The 24,808-nt window shown below is 36.8% G+C and overlaps 1 protein-coding gene and 1 pseudogene across 1 annotated transcript; one reads left to right on the top strand and one right to left on the bottom strand.

Moving 5' to 3' along the window:
- The first annotated feature begins 6,447 nt into the window (after positions 1–6,447).
- LOC127427579 (kelch domain-containing protein 7A-like) lies at positions 6,448–10,452 on the top strand. The gene is made up of 2 exons (XM_051675243.1): positions 6,448–9,020; positions 10,185–10,452. Exon 1 carries the CDS (start codon positions 6,698–6,700, stop codon positions 8,984–8,986), a length of 2,289 nt encoding a protein of 762 aa, XP_051531203.1. The 5' UTR covers positions 6,448–6,697; the 3' UTR covers positions 8,987–9,020; positions 10,185–10,452.
- Positions 10,453–11,434: 982 nt separating this feature from the next.
- Positions 11,435–23,287, bottom strand: LOC127427613 (cilia- and flagella-associated protein 107-like; annotated as a pseudogene).
- Positions 23,288–24,808: the final 1,521 nt, after the last annotated feature.

Raw genomic sequence — 24,808 nt, forward strand, 5'->3', positions numbered from 1 at the left:
GATCCTCCCCTCCCCCATATCTCAAAGGAAGCTCAAGTGAAGCCAAGTGTAAACAGGGTTGTTGCATTTGTTTCATATCAACTGTATTAAAAAATGGAGATGATCAACTTAACACAGCTGGAGTATGATTGTCCTTTAGATGCTTTGTTTCAAAGATTTCTGCTCGCTCAGCAACTATACACCACATGCTATGACCTATCTGGTTGTCTAGCCCCAGTATTGTCCAGACAGAGTCAATGCTATGTAATGATATTATGAAATAATAATAATCATCAATATAGATTTGACTTTGCTTTGTGAATTCCTCTCGATAACACTCAAATGCTTGAGTTTTTCTATTATATAACATTTTTTGTTGCAGTGGCATGATGTCACCCAGAATCATTGGATCTGTTCCAAAACCTAGTGAGCTGCTTTGCAGTCTACTGCCTACATAGTCTGCTATATTCTAAGGCAACTAAAATGGAACCTCATAAATGAGTAATTTGGAACACTCTAGGCAGCAACTCACAGCTAGCGCTCCGCATGTGATGCGCATGAGAGACTCACAGTTGATTCCAAAAGAGTTTGGTGTTAGCATGTTGCTAAGCTAGCAATGTGATACTGTAACAAGCATGAAAAGCACACACAAATATAATACAGTGCATTTTTTTATTATATTGAGCAACATTTATTGATACTTATTAATAAACTGTTCAGTACTGCACTGCAAAAAATATTTTTTTCGTGTACTTTTGTCTTGTTTTCCAGTAAAAAAAATATCATAACGTTTTTAAAACAAATTAAGTTTGCTTAAGAAGCTAAGGAGCCTCAAAGGGCTGGAATTGTTTTTTTTTTTTCTGAAATAGTTTTGCGTGCCCTCACAATAAGTTTTGCGTTCTCTCGCAATAGCTTTGCATTTCCTCGCAGTAAGTTTTGTGTTCTCTTGCAATAATTTTGCATTCCCTCGCAATACATTTTCCATGGTTTTACTACAGTCACCATATTTAACCTTAATATTTGTAGTAAAATCATAGTAATAATAATAAAAATGATAGTTTTGTGGTTATGATTTTACTACAATTCAATGGTATTTAAGCTAAAAAAAAAATAGAATTAAAATTGTGTAAAACAATTAAGAGAATGTTTAAAATTGAGGTGTTTAAAAAGCATGAATGAATGGGATGATAGGAACCTTGTATTATGTATATATGTTTGTATAAATGTATATGTCAAGTCACTTTTATTTGTATAGCGCTTTTCACAAAGCACATCGTTTCAAAGCAGCTTTATAGAAAATCATGCATTAACAGAAAATGAAACTGTAATATCTATAAAGTCTTAGTCATCATTGTGTAGTTTGATTAAATATGATTGTAAATTGTATATAAAAATAATAAAATAATAATTATATTTAGAACCCCAGTGAGCAAGCCGAAGGCAACTGTGGCAAGGAACACAAAACTCTATAAGATGTTGGTTAATGGAGAAAAATAACCTTGGGAGAAACCAGGCTCACTGTGGGGGTCAGTTCCCCTCTGACTAAACAATATGAATATAATGCCAATATTAGTTATACATGTGCAGTGAAAGTCATGCTTTAAAATGAGTAAACTAAGTAAGTATTAAGTGCCAGTGTTTAAACAAATATTTTGTATGAACTGTAAGATTAATGACTAATATATTTGAAGTTTATGTTTCTAACTAAAGCAACCTAATTGTGAGTTGATGAATAAATTAGGTGTATGCCTGGCTAAATAAATTAGTCTTTATTCTAGACTTAAACTGAGTGTGTCTGCGTCCCGAACAGTTAGGGAGACTATTCCATGGTTTAGGAGCCAAATAGGAAAAAGATCTACCTCCTTTTGTGAATTTTGATATTTTAGGTATTTGATATTTTATTCTTTATATTTTGCACTCGTAATGAATGTGATGGAATATAGCGTGGTAGAAGGTCACTGAAGTACTGTGGAGCTAAACCATTCAAAGCTTTGGACGTAGTTAACAACATTTTAATATGAAATTTAACAGCTAGCCAATGTAACAATGATAAAATGGGGCTAATCTGATCATATTTATTGGTTCTAGTCAGCACTCTGGCTGCTGCATTTTGAACCAATTTAAGTTTATTTATTAAACCTGATGGACATCCTCCCAGTAATGCATCACAATAATCTAGTCTTGAGGTCATGAACGCATGAATTAGTTTTTCGGCATCAGCAACAGAGAGCATATTTCGTAACTTATTTCTGAGGTGGAAGAATACTGTTCAACAAACATTGGAAATTTGACTTTCAGTGGACAGATTGGTATCAAATATAACACCTAAGTTATTCGCTGTAGAAGATGATGTAACAGTTCATCCATCAAGAGTCAAATTATATTTTAGCGGCTTATTTTTAATAAGGTTTTTGGTCCAATAATTAGTACCTCTGTTTTGTCAGAATTGAGTGGAAGGAATTCCTGGCCATCCAATCTTTAATTTCATTAATACATACTAATTTGTGAAATTGTGAAATTTCGTCGGGTTTTGAAGAAATATAAAGTTGGGTATTGTTGGCATAACAGTGGAAACTTATTCCACAATTCCTGATTATATCTCCCAGGGTAAGCATACAGTGCATCCGGAAAGTATTCACAGCGCTTCACTTTTTCCAAATTTTGTTGTGTTACAGCCTTATTCCAAAATGGATTAAATTCATTATTTTCCTCAAAATTCTACAAACAATACCCCATAATGACAACGTGAAAGAAGTTTGTTTGAAATCTTTGCAAATTTATTAAAAATAAAAAACGAAAAAAATCTTAAGTATATTATTATTACTCCAAAGTATATTATTACTTTGGTTTTGCTATAATTTCAAGGTTAAAATATGGTTACTGTAGTAAAACCATGGTTAATTTATTGCGAGGGAACGCAGAACTATTTAGAGGGAATGCAAAACTATTTTTTTTTTTCTAATTCCCCAAGGTTTTTTTTTTGTTTGTTTTTCGCTTTCAGATAAATCTAACAAAATTTAGTGATGTTTATGCTTATGACAAGAAAAAACTATTTGCCAGTGGGGTAAGAAAAAAACTTTCAAAGGGAAAACACGTTTATTTTTCTTACACCACTGGCAAATAGTTTTTTTCTTGTTTTAGGCATAAACCCCACTAAATGTTGTTAGTTTTCTCTGAAAACAAAATGTAACGTTTAATTCTCAAGTATTTTATTTTTATTTCTTCTTGTTTTAAGGATGTTTAGGTATTTTTACCGGAAAATAAGATGAAAATAATCAGTAAGAACATGCTTTTTTTGCAATATGTGAGTTATTCAGTATATAATGAATTAATAAATTATATTTATATTCTATATTTCAATATTTCTCTCACTTTGCCCACCATCTTGGATAGTTTTTTCACAGTTTTTGTATGATGTCTTACAATAGGTGCTATTATAGTATATGCACTTAAAAGTTAGATTTTTAGAGATTTTTAGTCAGACTGAAACAATAATCATGCAAGCGCCAACTGAAATCGTAACAGTCCAAGTTTTCGAAAGCCGGACTAACAGACCTAGATGATGCAATTGTAGCTTTGCTTCGTCCAACATGTATACACATTAATCGGACCACAGGTGGCATCTGCGTAGTGCGCATGCACTGAAAAGCAAGAGGTGATGTGCGACATGTAGTTAATGCTTGCCCAGCTGAAATTCTTCCTACAAATATTCGATTACGCATTGTGGCACGCATACTTGGGCAAACAAATGAAGAACACTGTTGCTTGATTACACAAAAACCCTCTGTAGCTTGACTATAACTGCGCATAGTGTTCACTATATGTGCAGCTCGCTAGGTTTTGGAGTGGAGGCATTTTGTTTGTCTATACCACAAAGTGCCTTTGAACAGGTGCATTGTAGATGACAGAAACTGTAAACCATCAGAAAAGTACCCAAGCACATTGATACACTCAATTATACAAATCTAAGTAATGAAGTTTGTGTTTCTCCACATATTTGAATTGACCTCTACGCAGCTTGTGAGCCCATATGTTCTCGTAAACGCCTATATCCTTGTACACAGATCCTTTCCTATTTTTATATTAATCTTTACAGTCCATAATATGTTTAGCATACATATAGACTATATAGATCTATATATATATTATATAAATATATATGATGCGACAATACAAAACAGGAGGAATTAACACATATGCAATGCTACATGCCCTAGGGAATTGCCCTACATTTGTTCAGGGAGCATCACTATTCTGGTATTTGTTCATTATTACGTCCACTTTGTGCATTCTTTGCAATTAAAGTTGTTGACTACTGACATGTATCTTTATCTGTATTATCTGTTCCTATTCTTTTGTTTACCCTTCATTATCTTTAACAAACAGTTGAATGCCTATGGCTAACATTAGCCAAATTACAAGCACTAGAACTAGCCAACTACAGAGTAATAGATTTTTTATTTTATTTTATTTTTTATTTTTTGGATGTTGCCATGTAAGACACTATGGTTGGGTATCATAATAGAGAGAATTTGGCACATTGATACTTACTGGTGACATTTCTGCAAAAAAAAAAAAAAAAAAATCATTCCCCTACACATACCAATGCTTTGTAAAATTGTCTTGTTTAGGTTTGTCCTCTGCCACCATGTCCCATTCTAGAGGTCTTCATGCACAGTAATCCCACTTTTTTTACATTCAGAGAAATTTCGATTTTAGCCTTTCTAGACATACCATGTATTAAAGGATTATGGCAAAAGCCTAGGTGGGAGAGGTGGTTTTATGGGCTTAATAAAATCAGGAAGATTTAAAGTCTTACTTTTTATGCTCAAAGGAAAATTATGTATACAGCTACTTTTAAAAAAATGATAATAATCACTTTGCTATGTCAGGGGTATTTTTCTTCTCTTTTCAAACTCTCTTTCGTTCTTTTTAAATACATTTGCTGCATTTTGTAGCTTAGTAGCTTGTTTTCTGGGTCAACTTGGTTGAAAATAAATGGCATCATCAGTAGCAAAAAATGTTGTGATAGAGAGTGGATGCAGTGTAGTTTAGCTTAATTATTCTTACTGAACACTCCCATGCCATCAAAAATTATTTTCAAAATTATTGTGTTTGTGTAAAAGTCAAAAGTAAAATCTACTTAAATTAATTTCAAGATGTTCAAACATGCTTTTAATATGCTTATTTAATGACTTGAGAGACTCTCCAGTGTGTTTGTAGATTTTTAGCACTGATTACTTACCAGTGGAGAAGTACTCAGTTTAGAAGACCTAACATAGCCTGTTATTTTATCAGAAGGTAATAGTGTTAATTTACTTTGATTTGGTTTGATTCCTTGGAAACGTATATCACCAGTAACCTGTTATACTGTGGCCACTTACGACAATTTTTCAACAATGTTTTAGAGTTTCTAATGTATTCAGACATGATACCTATTATAATTGCATATTGATGTATACAGAATTTGACCAAAATTGTTAGGTTTGGTTTGGTCTCATTATCAATTTATTTGACTGTGAAAGTACTGCAAGTTCCAGTCCATTATTTATAAATTTTTCCAAATTATCTTTCCAGAACATTCCACATGCTGCCAAATACATTTTTTGCTTTGGATCAACAACTCTTCACTTGAAACATGAGAGAAGGGGCAGTGAACTTTTGTGACGCATATATCAATTATTCATGTGTAAGCATGCTTGCAAGTTCAGGTTTCCTTAGTGCCGCTTAAAGACAACTATCAGGTAGCAAAACAATGTCTTTGTCCAAAAAGGACAGCAAGTAGCCATCATTTTCTCTGATGGCAATACTGTATATCAAGCCAACCATATTCACGTTGATGGTATTACAGGTTACAAAGTACAGTGATTTTTTTTTTAAAGGGTATGCAAATACTTCATTTGGCTGATGCAAATCACCTCTCATATCACCTCTCAAAACTTTAATTAGCAATAATGCTATCCCATGTTCATGGGAAAGAACTTTGATCTATAGCATTTACCAAGCAAACAGCAGCATCCTGGTAATGCAACCTTTTATTTCTTTAATTCATTACAGTATATCAGCCAACTCCACCTCTAAAGTAAATTATGCTCTCCATTCTCACCAATTATGTTTGCAATACCTAGGGTTATGTTTCTCATCTTCATAGTCCTACAGACCCACACATACACACACGTACACACGTACACACACACACACACACACACACACACACACACACACACACACACCATCATCATTGCTTTATCCACAATGTAATTTGCATTTCTTGTTTGTTTTGTTGTCTTTGGGTTTGCTTTCTCTGCACTGTAAAGATGTCACTATAATCCCTTACAATATGAACTAATATAAATCTTAATAGGAACCTAGGAACTAATAGGAAAGCTTTCTAATGTTAATTGTCATTAAGTTGTTAATATAATATTCACTCTTGGTGCAAAGTAAAGGCTGAGATAAACCTGTCTCCAAAGCCCTGGCATGATGTGTTTTCATAGCAGTCACCTGCACCAGGTGAAACGATACTGGTCCCCGCCCTCAGAGAACACAGAATGCAAATGTTCTCGTTGCACAGATCAGGTTCTGAGTCACCCTGTGAGAGGAGAGACAGCTGAGAGTTCGCTTCTGCTCTGCAACCTACAGTGACTGGATTAAGCAAGGAAAAGCAGTCCAAATAAAATTGAATGTCCAGCAGCCCACTTTAAATTTCTGTACAGAGATGCCAATAGCAGAACTCCTGGGAGTGCAGTTTGACATGCAGCTCCTGGGCAAACTAACGCTGTCTGTGGCCACCATGCTATGCGTCTCCTTTGTTTTCAAATTCTACCACACCAGGGCACAAAACAGACGGCGGGGTAGTGGAAGACATCGCCTGCAAAGGGGCACGCAAGCAACCAAAGGAAGCAACAGCACCTGCAAGACTGAGCAAGAACCAGAGAGTAAAGCTGCCAAGGAGGAGTCTGAGAAGGAGAATAATTTTCAACAGTCCTCCAAGAATCTTTTGCAAGAAACCCTTAAAACTGCCAATGCTGCAACTGAGAGAAGCCAGCCTTCGGAAACTATGGACTTGGACAGTTGTGCAAAGGAGGAAACTTCAGGGAACAGCAACATAACAGAGGATGTGGACACAGAAGTGGACAAGGAAAAGGATGTGGGAAATAAAGCCAAACTGATGTTGACCTTAGAACCCCCTGCCTCTGATGTACCTGAAAAAGATCAAGTCAGTCCAAGTGGACTGCGATTGCCATGCCTAGTAAAGAAGCTGGATGGTGGTACAGGTATTGGGAGGGAGCTAAGACAGGATCTTGGTCATCAAGGCATGTTCTCCAGTTTTCAGTCAAAGGCAGAAATCAAAGTAGAGAATGCAAAACTCATCTTGGATGGCTCAAGTAATCGCAGACCTGGAGTTCATGGAAAGATCTATGATTACTGTGTAGAGTCTTCCTCTCATTTCATCTCAGATTTAAGCCCTACCCGGTCTGTCAGTCCAGTCTATGGTCAGATTGAAGGCAACACTCTGTTTAAATCCCAATCTATGGATTTGCCTCATTTCAAGGAGCGCTCACGGACACCAAGTCCACAACCTTCCAGTTTCATTATGGGAGATCTTAAAATATATCCACAAATTAATAACGAGCCTCCTGTTAGGTCCAGCAGGCAAGTAATCATCCGCCAGGACAGCTATCTAAGTGCTGCAGACTCCGAGCTTCTGATTCCCATTCACACACCGAGGACTTTCACACCTCGTAGCTGTTCTTCACAACCCAATGACAGGTCTTCAAGCCCGTTAGACACTGATACAGCAAACATGGATAAAACTGAGGAACCACAGGTGGAAGATGTTGCCAGGGCAAAATTCTTACATTTTCCAGAGAACATGGGAAATGCAGAACTCGAAAGTCTTACGGGAAAGCTTGATTTAGGCAACTGCTTGGAGGCTTTAGAGCTTGCTAAAAAACATGGTCACACTGCCCTTCAGCAGGCTGCTCTCCGTGTCATGTCTGATAATTACCTCCAGGTCCTCAGAGACCCGGCCCTTTTTGGCAGACTAAGAGCAGGGGAGCGTGAGAACATCCAAACGCAGCGCATGAAAGGAAGGAAGTGGTTAATGGTTGCTGATATGGAATCCAAAGACTGGAGCAGACGTCCATCACAGTCTACAGATCTGGATCCAGTTATGACATCCAGTAAAATGTATTACTATGATGATTATAAGGACAGTTGGCACCTTCATAGCCACATTCCCCAGGAAGTGTTATCTAAAGGTTGTGCCATGTGCACCATGGATAATTATCTGTTTGTCGCAGTGGGCTTTCAAGGGCCTGACCGTGAAGCGACCCCTTCAAAGAAAGTGTACTGTTATAATCCAGTAACTTCTATTTGGAGTGAAATAAGCCCCATGAATGAGGCAAGGCCTCACTGCAAACTTGTGGCTCTGCAGGGCCATCTTTACGCCATTGGAGGAGAATGCCGATCAACAGTTGAGCGTTACGACCCCAGGACTAACAGATGGTCCTTTGTCGCACCACTTCCAAACGAGACTTTCGCTGTAGCCCACCGCGCCACGGCTTGCAACGGTGAACTGTTTGTGGCAGGGGGTACATTGAGATACACCCTCTTACGCTACAATCCCAAGACCAACACATGGCGTGAGAGCATGATTGTGGGTAGTAAGGAACGAACCACGGAAATGGTGGCGGTGAGAAACTTCCTGTATCGCTTTGAAGTTAGTCCTCTTGGCATCAGTGTGTATCGCTACCATGCAGTGGCTCGGTTGTGGTACGAATGCTCCTCGATACGCCTCCCCCATTGCACCGCCTTTCAGTGCGTGACCATGGACAACATTATCTACTGTGTGAGCCGACAGTTCACTTTGAGGTTTCTTGCAGATGAGGTATCTCCGAGCTTTGTCATTCAGGATTTAAAAGTGCTCTCGCCAGCGAAAGGCATTTTGTTTCCTTTTGTCCTTGTGCTGCCCGACATGACCAGTCTACAAACCCCTGTTTAAGCAAGGTCAAATCTTTCAAGGAAGAGGCCGTCTGGTAAGAGCATACACTCCGTTTTTATTCTCAGGACCAGGGCTTGTTATGTTAGGGGAATGTACAGTTTTTTTAATTAGTGGCAGTCAAGATGAAATATCAAAGCTATTACATTCAGTTGTTGTATAGCTACATCACAATTACACAGCACTTACTGATAAATAAATAAATTTGCTGTCTCATTGAAAGTGATCTGTTTGTTTGCGACCTCCATCCACTCTGATGTCTAAATCATCCTTTAAACCTTGGAAATGTCTTGTGCAAGCGCCTAAAGTGTTTCACTAAATATACTGCTTTGAAACACTGTGTAGATAATGTTAACCAATCAGTACTGTATGTAGAATAAAGCAAAACCGCAGTCGCAGAGCTGGCATAACAAACAACATGAACGGCTGGCATTACCACAATTTATGTAAGCTAGATAATTATATACATTGCATTTTTCCTTGGCATACTAGCAGTAATATTTCTTTGCATAGCACATTGATCTCACATGATATCAGCAGTTTTTTTATTTTTTTATCTCTGCATTGTATTGTATTTTGTATAATTTAATTTTTCATGCATTTGCATGAATCTGGTCATGAGAATGGGATTCATTTTCAGTAAATGGTTTCACTCATGAGGCATCTCTGATTTCTCCTATCATATTCATGTCAACACATTGCCTCTACTTATGGTCCACTTATAGTTCATTTATGGTTATTTCCATAGACAATTTAAGCACTTTGGGGAGCTCAGAGGAAGAGTTTATGCCCTCCTTGTGTATACCATTAAACATTATAGAGAGAACTAATGACTTAATGTGTAAGCAAGAAGAACCACCTCTTCATGCACAACTTTGTCTCTATCCTCTGAAGAACTGAGAATAAAAGTCTCTCATCTATTTTAACCGAGTCTTGGTTCTTGTGTTAAACTTCAATAAGTAATGAGTTTTGACAAAATGTGTGGTTGTGGCAAGAATCGTCTATTTGACCAGGCTCTTAATTAAACTTAAATGCAATTATGCTGTGAAAATTAAAGCAATCACATAATCAATTTAAGCTAATAAAAATATACAATACAATCTTGTATGCATGTGTGATCACAGAAAGCACACATGAAGAGGAAAGTGTTATGATGCAATGCACCATGACTTGCCACTGCTTTCTCTCTGTGTAACACTAGCACCATCAAGTGGGGGAGATATAAAGGACTGTTTGAGTCTCAACATGTTGGTACAGAACTAATACCTCAACACAAAAAAGCCAGTGACACAAACGCAGAAAGATGCAGTTGGAATCTTCAGAGGGAGAAGGTGAGATTCAGATGCAAAACCTACTCAATGGAAGTGTGTACACAGATGGCCGAACATCAAACATAAGCATCCGATTCCTAGTAATTAAACACTTTGATTTACCATAATTAAACACTTAATGGGATGGGAGTTGGGAAAGTCCCCTTAGAGTACATCAATGAATGACTCGACTGATTTGCATTAGCACTGTAGTCAAGTATTATTCTGCTTGCAATGCTATTCTGGTGCAATATCAAAGATCACCTTACCCAAAATGTGTGAGAAAGAGACTCTACAGTTCATTTTGTGATAAATTGGTAAACACACTCTCTTGAGTGCACATAAAAATGGATATCCATATATACACCAACATGGAAATAATGCAGTCTAGCAGATAGGAGATTGTTTTTTTTTTTTTTTTTTTAAGAAAAATGTATGTACAATCAATACATGATTATTATTAGAAGTAGTAGTAGTAGTAGAAGCATTATTTATTGTTTTGGTCTTACGTTTATTAATCTTGCCTCGTTTACTTTTTTTAATTTTCTTGATTTAAGCATAAATCTAACTAAATCTAGTGAGGTTTATGTTTAAAACTTCTGTAGAAAAAAATATTTGCAAATGGGGTATCGGAAAAATAAAGGAAAAATATAAAGCTTTGAAATATTGATACACCATACATAATTATTATTTTGATGGCTTGTTTTACCTTTTTGTTCTTTTTGTAAGCATAAATTAAAAAGAAATTGTGAAACGTACACTTAAAACAAGAAAAACTATTTGCAAATTGGTTAAGTCAGATAGGAAAAATGTTAAAGCTTTGAAATAGTGATGCACCTTTATTAATTATTATTATTAGTAGTAGAAGTATTAGGGTCTTTTCTTTATTTTTCTTAATTAATTGACAAAGTAAATTGTTTAATTATTTATTTATTTAAGTTTATGTTTCAAAAACTTTTGCTAATGGGGCTGGACAAATAAAATTAACTGAACATATTGTATATTCCCTGACAAATTAAGTTCACAATTTTTGTTTCTCAAGTAAATGTATCTTGTTTTAAGGATGTTTAGATATAAGAAAATGTTTCTTTGCACTGTGCCATAGAACAATAAACACAAGGTAGTCGATGCCGCTCCCCGGTTTAAGGACAGTCTGTGTGGTACTGGAGGGCTGAAGGTGTTGAGACAAAGGCCAAGGGTCACAGCGGGTCGGCTGGATTATTGGAAACCTGCCTGTGGGGTCTGTGTTGCAGTGCCAGGTCCTTGTAGCTGTGGCTGGCAGGGGGCAAACAGCTAGAGAAGCGCTTAGGCACAGTAGCGTGGCGAGAATGACAGAAGGCACTCATGGGGTGCACAGGGAATGAAGCCTTATACACAATAAGTGTGGGCACAACTGCATGCTGTTGTTCCATGCAAGTCTGCCAAGACTCCACCAGGCTAAAGTTAGTCGGGAGGCCTGTGTGTAAGTAGGAGAGAGAGAGAGAGAGGAGGAAAGAAAGGAGTGAAGACATTTTTTGTTCCAAAACGTAGTGAGCTACCTTTCTGACTACAGCCTACTTAAGCCTTCTAAAGCAGCATCCTAACTGAAACAAAAAGCACGGGAGATTTGATTAGGGTTGCCACCTTCCGTGTAGAAAAATAAGGTAGCACACTGCACACTTTCTTTTTAAATATTTTTTGTCTTATTTTTCAGTAAAAAATATCAAAACATCCTTAAAAAGCAATAAAAAAGTACTCAAGAAGACACATTTCATCTTAGTTCTTTTTTGTTATATGAAGGTCTCATTAAAACTGACTTTGAAACTTTTCACTATGCCTACATCCTTGCTTTTTCTTTTTTAGCCATGTGCCAGACCCAGACTTTCAATATTAAACTATGAAAATCCATTATAAAAATGCTGATTATTATGTTTAAAACTATGATAATCAAAGAGTGCGATAAACAAATCATTTCAACATTTAGTGTGTGAAAATTATTTCTATATTTTTTCAAACATTACAGCTGTCCCATGGATGTGCCTTCATTTCCACCACACCGAACAATTTAGCCTCTAATGTTTTTTTTTTTTTTGTTGTTGTTTTTTTAGTTAAGTTAGTGTACTTGTTAACCAAAGCATGCTTATGATGAAAGTTCAGACAATTGATGTTTAAAGAAAACAATTATTTATCAAGGGAAATATCACTTGTGACATCATTTCCTATAAAGCTTTAATTTTGCCAAATTACAGAAAAAGTGTGAAAATATTATTTCATTATGTGTATTTAGGATACATAAAATGTTAGCTATGAAATTAGCCTTAACAAGACAAAGGAGTCTGCCATAAAAAAAAATTAAAAAGAATTTAATTAAAAAAATTAATAAATGTAATTTCCGTCACTGCCATTTCCACTACAGAATACAGAATTTGAGATGTCTGGAAATGATACTGTGGTGGGAATTTTTTGTGACTTACAGAAAATGCACAAAAAAAAAAAAAAAAAACATATATATATATATATATATATATATATATATATATATATATTCTTTTTTTTTTTTTTTTTTTAAATGTGCAAAGTGTTTTAAAAACATCTGACTTTCTAGAAGTCCAGAGTGCTAAAATGTCCCCATGCCTTCCTTATGGAAAAGCTTTCTAGAATTTTTTTTATTCTTAGTATTTTCAAATAATATTTTTGAAACAGGTCTCCTGAACATTTCCCCTGTCAGTTGTTCGAAAATATATAGGCCTTTATGACTTTTCAAATAACAATAACATAAAGAGATTGGACATTGAATAAAGGTCAATGTTAACATAAGAGATATCCATAATGATCCAGGAATGTTCTCCAACATTAATTCAAAAAGTGGACTGGAGTGCATTAAAATCCACAGCCAACCATCTGGAGCGAAGAGAATGCTTAATACCTTGGATGGGGTGATCTGACCTCTGTGGGACCCAGGCCAGCTTGTCACCATGCCAGGAGCGCAGTGAAGGTAGCGTGCAGGAGGCCTGCCGCCCATACGACTCATCAACGAGTGAGACCATGCAGGTACTGGGAGGCAGGGACACTATGATGAGACAGCAACTGCTTTGGAGGAATACACTGAAACACAGATTAAACCCACGAATGTTCAATATATCAGACCAATGAGGGATAGAACAGATCATTCACCAAACACAATGCTAAATAAACCAAACTAGGTTTAAAGTTACTGTATAGTGTTTGATATAGACTCATCAAATTAGGGCTGCACAATTAATCAAAAAACGAATCGCGATTACGTTTATGGCTGCCACAATTATGTAATCGTGAAAACTGACGATTACAGCGTTCAATTTAAGTCTGCTCCTGTTGCGTCAGTGGTTTCTATTTACAACGTGTTTTTGCAGCGTTTGAGTATTCTAACCAATCACAGACATGTCCGTTGAGCAATGAAATGGTAATGGCCAATCAGAGATGCTTAAATTAGTTCTCCATCCTATCAGTAATGACAACTGATCCTGATGCATATGTTTTAAAATCCCTGTGAAATCAAAATTAAAGTTTTGCTGCTTTTAGTCTATTATTCCCTTTGAGGTCATCAATATGCTAGTGTACTTCCAAATGCGGACAATATTCGTTTTCAGAAGATATAAGCATTTCAAATCAGCAGTCTCTCTCTTCCGGCTTGACAGACCAAGGCACAGTCATGACGAAACAAAGCGCCTGAGAAATTTTGTCCAATCAAATGTTTTTTAGAATGAGAACACTCCCTCCCCAGTGTGTCTGGCTGTGTTCCAACTGGTGCTGATCATGCCTTTGCAGGGTACTTTGAAAGGAGCACAATCCATGCTGTAGGGTCATTTCTAAACAGATTTTCCTATAGGAACTGCTTAAAATTAGTTTTGACTTACCATTATCACCTTTCAGCCTTCTGAAACTCTGACAGTGGAGAGTAATTGTATTTGTATGGAATAGGGCATAGGACTGACGCCGAAGCTGGACAAAAGGAAACTCACTTTAGTTATATTCTTCTGTAGATGGAGGTTTCTTGGATAAACAGCTTGAGTAAGTGTTTTTTTATTCTTTACGCTTATATTGTGATTCAAAACGTGGACAAATTAGCTTCTACTCACTTGTTTCACATGCATCTGTATTTGCACAACAGCTCCAGCCTTGACATAACATAAACAAAGTCCCCACCTACATTTTATTTTTGTTCGAAAAGCCGTTTCACTAAGAAATACGTAACAATACAGTAATAAAGTCGGTCATAACTTCCGTTTTATGGCGACATTAAACAACCTGATGCCCAGGTACTTGCTTTATGTTCCACCTTGTTCGCGGTGGCACATGAAAATTTATACTAAAGAAACATCACCTGACACTCGAAAAGAAGCTGTAGAACAAAGGAGAAAAGCACTTTGGAATTAATTTGGATAATTACATGTTGCATAGCTCACTTGCAAGTGTGAAGCTCCTGTTCTACCCACTCCATACGGGACTCAAACCGGCATCTCTGGCATGGGAGGCGGGTGCGTTAACAAGGAGGCTACAGCCCCTAGTGTCAGTCACTAGTGTACCTCTTGAGGTCAGGAGAGTGAAGTTTATACACATTGCACAGCTATCTATCAGCTGGCCACCATTACACTCACCCCCCTAAACCTCACTCCCATCCAGGTCACGGCACCATTGTGACGCTCCTGTTCTACCCGCTCCGTACAGGACTTGAACCAATGTCTCCGGCATGGGAGGCAGGTACGCTAACGAGGAGGCTAAAGCCCCTAGCGTCAGTTGCTTGTGCACCTCATGAGGCCAGGAGAGTGAAGTTTATACACATTGCACAGGTATCTATCAGCTGGTCACCGTTACACTCACCCCCCTAAACCTCACTCCCATCTGGGTCACGGCACCATTGTGACACTCCTGTTCTACGTGCTCCATACGGGACTTGAACCGGCGTCTCTGGCATAGGAGATGGGTGCGTTAACAAGGAGGCTAAAGGCTACAGCCCCTAGTGCACCTCTTGAGGTCAGGAGAGTGAAGTTTATACACATTGCACAGATATCTATCAGCTGGCCACCATTACACTCACCCCCTAAACCTTACTCCCATCCAGGTCACGGCACCATTGTGATGCTCCTGTTCTACCCGCTCCGTACGGGACTCGAACCGGCATCTCCGGCATGGGAGGCTAGTGCGCTAACAAGGAGGTTAAAGGCTACAGCCCCTAGCGTCAGTCGCTAGTGCACCTTTTGAGGTCAGGAGAGTGAGGTTTATACACATTGCACAGATATCTATCAGCTGGCCACCGTTACACTCACCCCCTAAACTTTAATTATTTTAACCCTATTAACCTCTGGGTTAAAAATTATTAAATGTTAGAGCAAATTATCTCAAAATCAACCTTTAGACCTAGCATGCAATGACATATTGAATCAGGACAATTTTGCAGCGCATATTGACAAATAGGTGTTTAGGAAAGTGCTGTGGTAGATTTTGTTGCTATTTAGAGATTTGGAAGAAAAGAAAATAAAAAGTAACTTTTTACCCCAAGAGGTCTTTAGCCTTTAATAAATGGCTTAATACAACAGTTAGTTTGTGTACTTTAATTTGTTTAGTCAAGCATCAACTCAAGAGTGCTGACATTACATAAAACAGCATTGTTTAACATTTAACCTTTTTTTTTTTTTTTTTTTTTTACCGTCTACACCGAATGCATTAAAGTGGACATTCTAAATGATATGCATCAAACACGGACTAATCAGCTGTGAGCTCAAGTAGCTATATGGGTGAATAACCTATATCCTACTTTAAATAGTCACCATTCACTTTCATTTAATCTTTTCCAAAGAATGAAAGTGAATGGTGACTGAGGCTAACATTTCTCTAACATCTCCTTGTGTACAGAAGTCATATGGGTTTGGAACAACATGGGGGTGAGTAAATGTATTCGTTTTTGGGTATACTACCCCTTTAATTCTGCCATATCTATGTCTGCTGCCTGTGTCATTTAAAAAACAAAAAATGAAGATTTGCTCATAGTCTGTTTGTGATGTTTGGTAGGGTACAAGGAGTAAAAGGCTCCTTTAATTTTATTTTCTCCCAAAACACTAAATAGCATCAAAAGCTACCACAGCTCTTTCCTAAACGCCTGTTTGTCACTATGAACTGCAAAATGTTCCTCTTCCATGAGATCATTGCGTGTGCTGTCTAAAGGTTGATTCTGAGGCAATTTGATCTAATATTTAATATTTTTTTAATTGTTGTAAATGTATGTAGCTTATGAGAATCCCTGAAATTATCACATTTATTTTTAGATAAAATACTTATACGTTATCTTCAATTTTGGTGATTGTGTGTGTATGTGTGTATATATATATACAGGTGCATCTCAATAAATTAGAATGTCGTGGAAAAGTTCATTTATTTCAGTAATTCAACTCAAATTGTGAAACTCGTGTATTAAATAAATTCAATGCACACAGACTGAAGTAGTTTAAGTCTTTGGTTCTTTTAATTGTGATGATTTTGGCTCACATTTAACAAAAACCCACCAATTCACTATCTCAAAAAATTAGAATATTTTGACATGCCAATCAGCTAATCAACTCAAAACACCTGCAAAGGTTTCCTGAGCCTTCAAAATGGTCTCTCAGTTTGGTTCACTAGGCTACAAAATCATGGGGAAGACTGCTGATCTGATAGTTGTCCAGAAGACAATCATTGACACCCTTCACAAGGAGGGTATGCCACAAACATGCATTGCCAAAGAAGCTGGCTGTTCACAGAGTGCTGTATCCAAGCATGTTAACAGAAAGTTGAGTGGAAGGAAAAAGTGTGGAAGAAAAAGATGCACAACCAACCGAGAGAACCGCAGCCTTATGATTGTCAAGCAAAATCGATTCAAGGATTTGGGTGAACTTCACAAGGAATGGACTGAGGCTGGGGTCAAGGTATCAAGAGCCACCACACACAGACATGTCAAGGAATTTGGCTACAGTTGTCGTATTCCTCTTGTTAAGCCACTCCTGAACCACAGACAACGTCAGAGGCGTCTTACCTGGGCTAAGGAGAAGAAGAACTGGACTGTTGCCCAGTGGTCCAAAGTCCTCTTTTCAGATGAGAGCAAGTTTTGTATTTCATTTGGAAACCAAGGTCCTAGAGTCTGGATGAAGGGTGGAGAAGCTCATAGCCCAAGTTGCTTAAAGTCCAGTGTTAAGTTTCCACAGTCTGTGATGATTTGGGGTGCGATGTCATCTGCTGGTGTTGGTCCATTGTGTTTTTTGAAAACCAAAGTCACTGCACCCGTTTACCAAGAAATTTTGGAGCACTTCATGCTTCCTTCTGCTGACCAGCTTTTTAAAGATGCTGATTTCATTTTCCAGCAGGATTTGGCACCTGCCCACACTGCCAAAAGCACCAAAAGTTGGTTAAATGACCATGGTGTTGGTGTGCTTGACTGGCCAGCAAACTCACCAGACCTGAACCCCATAGAGAATCTATGGGGTATTGTCAAGAGGAAAATGAGAAACAAGAGACCAAAAAATGCAGATGAGCTGAAGGCCACTGTCAAAGAAACCTGGGCTTCCATACCACCTCAGCAGTGCCACAAACTGATCACCTCCATGCCACGCCGAATTGAGGCAGTAATTAAAGCAAAAGGAGCCCCTACCAAGTATTGAGTACATATACAGTAAATGAACATACTTTCCAGAAGGCCAACAATTCACTAAAAATATTTTTTTTTATTGGTCTTATGATGTATTCTAATTTTTTGAGATAGTGAATTGGTGGGTTTTTGTTAAATGTGAGCCAAAATCATCACAATTAAAAGAACCAAAGACTTAAACTACTTCAGTCTGTGTGCATTGAATTTATTTAATACACGAGTTTCACAATTTGAGTTGAATTACTGAAATAAATGAACTTTTCCACGACATTCTAATTTATTGAGATGCACCTGTATATATATATTGGAAGATTGAAATGAACAAGAAATTATGCACACTTTTCTGAAGTGGTTATTTTGAATAAGCATGACCTTCATTACTCAAAAAAGCATCTTGCTGTCTCAAAATTATTTGCATAAATTGACAAATTGTGCCCTATAACTACCTTCAACTACCTACCAAATTATTTTGCTCCATCAATATTCAATAAAAAATAAATGTATTTCTTGAATCTCGAGACACTGTGACCAGAAAAAAGCAAATTTTCCTTAAGGTGTGCCTTTAGCCCCGTTGTACCCTAAATGATGCATAAGCTGATGGATTAGACCACAAACCTCTGATCTACGAATAACCTTTCTCCTCATGACAGCATGGGGCCTGTGCAACTGTGGCGTGTAGTCCAGCCTGTTGGTATTGTTTACTTTCATGCACTCTCGAGTGAACTGCCACAAACACACTCACACACACAAGCAGATAAGGATGGCAGAAACACTCAGCAAACAAAGCCTACACTCAGCAGAGTGCAGGCTTATGCATTGCAGATGTACTTCTTCCACAGCTCTCTCAGGTCTTTTCCTGACTCACCGACTGCTGCACGACTCCTCAATCCCATCAACCCCATTTGTCTGTCTACATTCTGTGCTGACCAAGCTGATCAGCAGCGCTAATTACTTTTGCATAGATCGGAGCACTGTCTGATGGACTGCACCACTTCCAGAGTTTGTTCATTGCATACAGACAAGCTTTTAGGCGTTGTGTTATCTACTCTGAGCTACTTAAAAGGAATAGGCTATTGCAGGCACGATACAAGTTAAAGTCAATCAGCAGCATCTATGGCATAATGCTGATCATCATAAAAATTCATTTGACTTGTCCCTCCTTTTCTTAAAAAAAATAAATAAATAAATAAATAAATAAAATCTGGGTCACAGTGAAGCCTACAATGGAAGTGAGTGGGGCCAATACTTAAATATTAAAAAAATAAAAATGCTCACTGTTTAAAAAGTGTAGCCACATGATGTAAACAATATGTGTTAACATGATTTTAGTATGTACAAATTGCTTACTAACCTTGTCTGTGTAAAGTTATAGCCAATTTTACAACTTTGATGACCACACATACTGTAAAAAAAAAAAAAAAAAAACACCATAAAATTAACACAAAATAACACTGATTTAAACAACTTTACAGCTCAAATAAAACAAGTTTTAACAGAATAATTAATGTTAGTGCTTCTATAAAATTATAAGCTTCACATTTCTGTTGTTAAACCCTCCAAAAATGAGTTCCATTCATTTCAGTTGTAAGTGCCTGACTAAAACCTTGATTTTTAAAAGAAGGGACCAGTGGCAAATTATACAGTATATATATATAGAGAGAGAGAGAGAGAGAGAGAGAGAGAGATACACTACCGGTCAAAAGTTTTGAAACACTTGACTGAACTGTTTCTCACGATCTTAAAAATCTTTTGATCTGAAGGTGTATGCTTAAATGTTTGAAATTAGTTTTGTAGATGAAAATTAATTGTGCCACCATATTAATTTATTTCATTACACAACTAACATTTAATTTGATGACTTGGACCAAATAATAAAGAAAAGCAGCCAATAAGTGCCCAACATAGATGGGAACTCCTTCAATACTGTTTAAAAAGCATCCCAGGGTGATACCTCAAGAAGTTGGTTGAGAAAATGTCAAGAGTTCATGTCTGCAAATTCTAGGCAAAGGGTGACTACTTTGAAGATGCTAAAATATAACACAGTTTTGATTTATTTTGGAGTTTGTTTAGTCACAACATAATTCCCATAGTTCCATTTATGTTATTCCATAGTTTTGATGACTTTACTATTATTCTAAAATGTGAAAAAAAAAAAACTATAATAAAGAATGAGTAAGTGTTTCAAAACTACTGACCGGTAGTGTATATCTACAATATACAGTTGAAATCAAAATTATTCAACCCCCCTGACCAGCAGTACATTCTGGTGGTGTGAATTAAAACACATCAACTAAAACCTCAGTAAACAATCAAAGTAAGTTTTTAATACACATTTGAGTGATTTTGAGAACAAAGAGTTCAATTTACCCAAATTTTAAAATAAAAAATAACTAATTCTCTCCACAAATGTCATGTCAGAAATATTCAACCCCCTAAGTCAATAATTTGTGGAGCATCCTTTATCCTTAATAACAGCAAATAAATGTTTCAGGTAAGTGTTCTCCGGCATCAGACACCTCCCTATGGGAATCTTTACACATTTCTCATGAGCAAAAGCTTCCAGTTCATTGACATTCTTTGGGTTCTGTGCTGCCACTGCTTCCTTGAAATCCCAACAAAGGTATGCAATGGGATTTTAATGATGGACTGAAAGGGCCATTTAAGGACATTCCACGACCTATCCCTGAACCAGATTTTGGACAACTTGGATGTATCCTTGGTGTTATTGTCTTGCTGGAAAGTCCAGTGATCACCGAGCTTCAATTTACACACTGAAGGCATCACATTTTTCATGCCAAAATGGCCGGATACCTGAAAGAATCCATGGTGTCAGTCACATAGTCAGGACAGCCATTTCCTGCAGCTGCAAAACACCCCATAATAGGACTGACCCACCTCCATGCTTGACTGTGGGGATGGTGTCGTTCTTGTCATCACCTTGTCATCTTACTCCAGATGTACTGCTGACCCTAACAACTAACAACTTCAGCATTACGGCTCATCACAGCTGAGAGACACAACAGACTGATTAATTACACAAACTCAAGGCACTTAGCTCGTACCGGATTTTCCACATTGGAGTGGACACACTGTTTAAAATGGCAGAGAAGACTGCGGTTTCTATAGTGAATGACTCTTTCGCACCAGCTACCACAAAATAGGGAGAAATACCCCCGCTTGGACAGCTATTTTTCCACTGAGAAAGCTGATCTTCAGAAAGCTGACAGCATCTCTGCAAGTGATGGCACACGCTCCATCTCTCTCTCTCTCTCTCTCTCTCTCTCTACACACACACACACACACACACACATCCATCCTTATTTATCCAATAACTTGGTACAAACAGCACAAGCCTTGATACTATTTCTGAAGTGACATTTTTGAATTACTAACGAAGGCTTGGATGCATCATTTGGTTTGAACCAGCAACAGCAGATTCTGATCCGCCGCGTAAGAAAGTTGTTCCATGCACAAATGTGTTTTTTATGACTGTACTCAGTTTTTCCTAATTTTTTCAAATTTACTTGTTCATTGAACTGTTGTATATAAGCAATATCACACTCGTCATATTGCACTCTTGCTCGTGTGATATTGTTAAATATTATATATATATATATATATATATATATATATATATATATATATATATATATATATATATATATACACACAGTACTGTGCAAAAGTCTTAGGCACATAAGATGTTTCACAAATACATTTGTCTTAAGATGTTTATTTATATAATTAAATGTGTCAATAGGAAATATACATTTTATACTCCCAAACATTCCTTTTGCAAATAGAAGAACAGGGAGCCCTGCAACAGATAGCATGGCCCCCACAGAGCCCCCCACTGAACATCGGGTCAGTCTGGGATTACATGAAGAGACAGAAGTAATTGAGACAGCCTAAATAAATAAAAGAGCTGTGGTGAATTCTCCAAGAACCTTGGAACATCATATCTGCCAACAACCAAGAAAAACTGTGTCCAGGTGTAAGCAGGAGAATTGGTGCTGTTTTGAAGCCAAATATTGATTTATCTCTTTTTCTGTTTACTGGACTTTGTATGATGTTATTTGATTAATGAAAACTATTTATGTCATTATTTTTTTAAGAAATCCTCACTTTGAAAGTTTTTCACAAGTGCCTAAAACCTTTGCACAGTACTGTATATATATATGGCAATTTTAAGCAATGTTGGGTATAATCCGATTACAAAGTAGGCTAATTAGTTACTGTAATCTAATTATGTTTTTGTTCATAAAAGTAGTATCCAAATTTAAACATGATCACTTTATCAGTAATCACTTTGTAATCACATTGTAATCACTTTACAGTTACTGACTTTCAATTAGAAAGTCAAAAGTAACACTTAAGTACATTACAGTACTTGGGTTACACACAAGGGTGTAGATTTGGCTTGAATATTGTGTGCGGGGGGGGAGCATTGTGAAGCATCTACATATTTCCATTGATTTCCTCTCCCCCATCCCCCCTGGAAACTACGCCACTGGTTACACATGTTTCTAAAATAATATTATGTGTAACACATTCAAAATATGAATTCATATGTTCGTCTATCTGCATTTCTGTGGCAGCTTAAGTGTGTGCTACAATAAAGGTGGAACTATAGACATTATTTTAAATGTTTTGAGCAGAAAAACAATATTTTCTATGAAAAATGTTTTAGAAAGTAACTTTAAAGTAAGGTAATTAGTAATGTGATTACTTCTTCAATGAAGCAATAAGTAATCTGATTACATTTTTAGATAAGTGATTAGTAATTTGCTGTGGATTAATTATTTTGAGTAACTTTACCAACACTTATTATTAGGCATAAAACCATACAAATATTTTCGACTGGTTCATCTTTGCATGTGTTCACATGTGTCTTTATTGAGTCTAACAAACAACAACTCATCAAAAAGGCTTGCTTTTTTTAAATGTTTAAAAAGATGAACTTTTAATTTGTGAAACACAGAACATTTTTAACAAACTTCCTGGTGTGTAACTAAGTAGAAAGGGTTTCTACACTTTGCTATTTAATATATAATTGTATCACTAATTTTAACAAATAAATGTAGAGTTTGTTATTATTTTTTTCCATTCTTAATTCTAGCTGAATTATCAGCTAAGAATGCCTACAACACAATTAACTAATCATATACTGTAAATGTATCGGAATTGCTAAATTCTATTTCGATTTACAGTCACACAATAGACTTTAAAGTCTATTCTATAACATAAAAATATACCTAATTGCAATTTCTCCTCCACCCAATTACCAATGAGTACTTTAGTGCAATACTCTTGCTCTATTCTCCAACCAAACTGGCTCCATTTGTCACGAGGCTTTTCCATTGTTGCTTATAAAATACAGGCCTATATAGTTATTTCAAGTTACTTGAACATTTCTCACAGTCTCCAACGTGGTTAGACATTTAGATATGACGCAAGTCACCAGCTCCTATTATGACATTGTCAAAGCAGGAGAACGGTAGAGAGCTGTTGCCATGGACACACCAAACACTTTTGCTGGCACCATGGGAGCAGCTGCAGCAAGTTTCGTATTTCTTTAAACGCACCATGCAAATCCTGACTAACACTATGAATGATTATAATTAGCCTCACTTGTAGTAGTACCAAAGCAGAAACTGCCATCTCATACAAATGAGGGTGGACAAGGGATATAGAATGAGGAAGGAATTTTAAGTACGTCACAAACTAGAATGTCATTCATGATTCAGTGGGCAAATTGAGCATTGTTTGTATAGACATGTATAACACAATTTATTATAACACTTACATCAATCAAAACTATGGAAGCCGGATCCCACCTTGGAATAAATAAATAAATAAAGAGGTAATTCTGACTTTTATATATTACAATTGCAACTTTATTTCTTGCATTATGAGTGTATTTCACACAAATACGATATATAAAATCGTAATTATGAGAAATAAAGTTGTAACTGTGAGTTCAAATTGAAAAAGGTAATTCTGACTTTATATCTCTCAATTCTGACTTTTTTTCTTACAACTGAGATGCAAACTCGCAGCTGCAAGAAATAAAGATGCAATTGTGAAAAAGACGCAATTACGAGATTTAAAGTCACAAATTCGACTATTTCCCACAATTTTGAATTTATATAACATAATTATGACTTTACATCTTGCAATTGTGAGTTTATATCAAGCAATTGCAAGAAATAAAGTCAGAATTGTAAGAAATAAAGTCAGAATTACCTTTTTTTTTATCATGTGGGTGGGATCAAGGCACCATACAAAACACTTCTTAATCAAATGCAAAATTCTTTAAAATTTCATCGGTTTTGTCACCGAACATTGCCAAATGAAATTGATTCTTTCAAGAAGAATCTTGATAAGAGAACTTTGTTGATTGTCTGTTGCTCATCACAAAGAGCATTTAAAGGAACTCACGTGCTATTCAAAGTCTTCTGAATCCACAGAATAGCTTTGTGCAAGAACCAATAGCGTTTAGTGTCACCAACGTACAGTGCAGGGCAGATTACTTCTGAACTGCAATCGAGTACCGACTACAAATTACGTGACAAAAATTGCAGTCAGTATCATAATCTCACAGATTACATTTTTGGGGTAATCTAATCTGATAAATTTTTGATTACTTTTGAATTACTTCCAACCTAACTCTTTGACCCCGTTTCCACCTGGTATTAAGATGCGTTTCGTATGATCCGATCACGTGGTCAGGGCTAAATACAGGTCTAAAACATTTAGTGATCGGACATCCACATAAGAATGTGGTCAAAAATGCATCTGAACGCATCACATTTGAACTGTAAATGCTAATCTGTCCTGGATGCATCCCGGCAGCAGCGAAGCACCACCCCTCACCTGTCA

The sequence above is a fragment of the Myxocyprinus asiaticus genome, chromosome 37 (assembly GCF_019703515.2).
Source record: "Myxocyprinus asiaticus isolate MX2 ecotype Aquarium Trade chromosome 37, UBuf_Myxa_2, whole genome shotgun sequence".
Classification (NCBI taxonomy): domain Eukaryota; kingdom Metazoa; phylum Chordata; class Actinopteri; order Cypriniformes; family Catostomidae; genus Myxocyprinus; species Myxocyprinus asiaticus.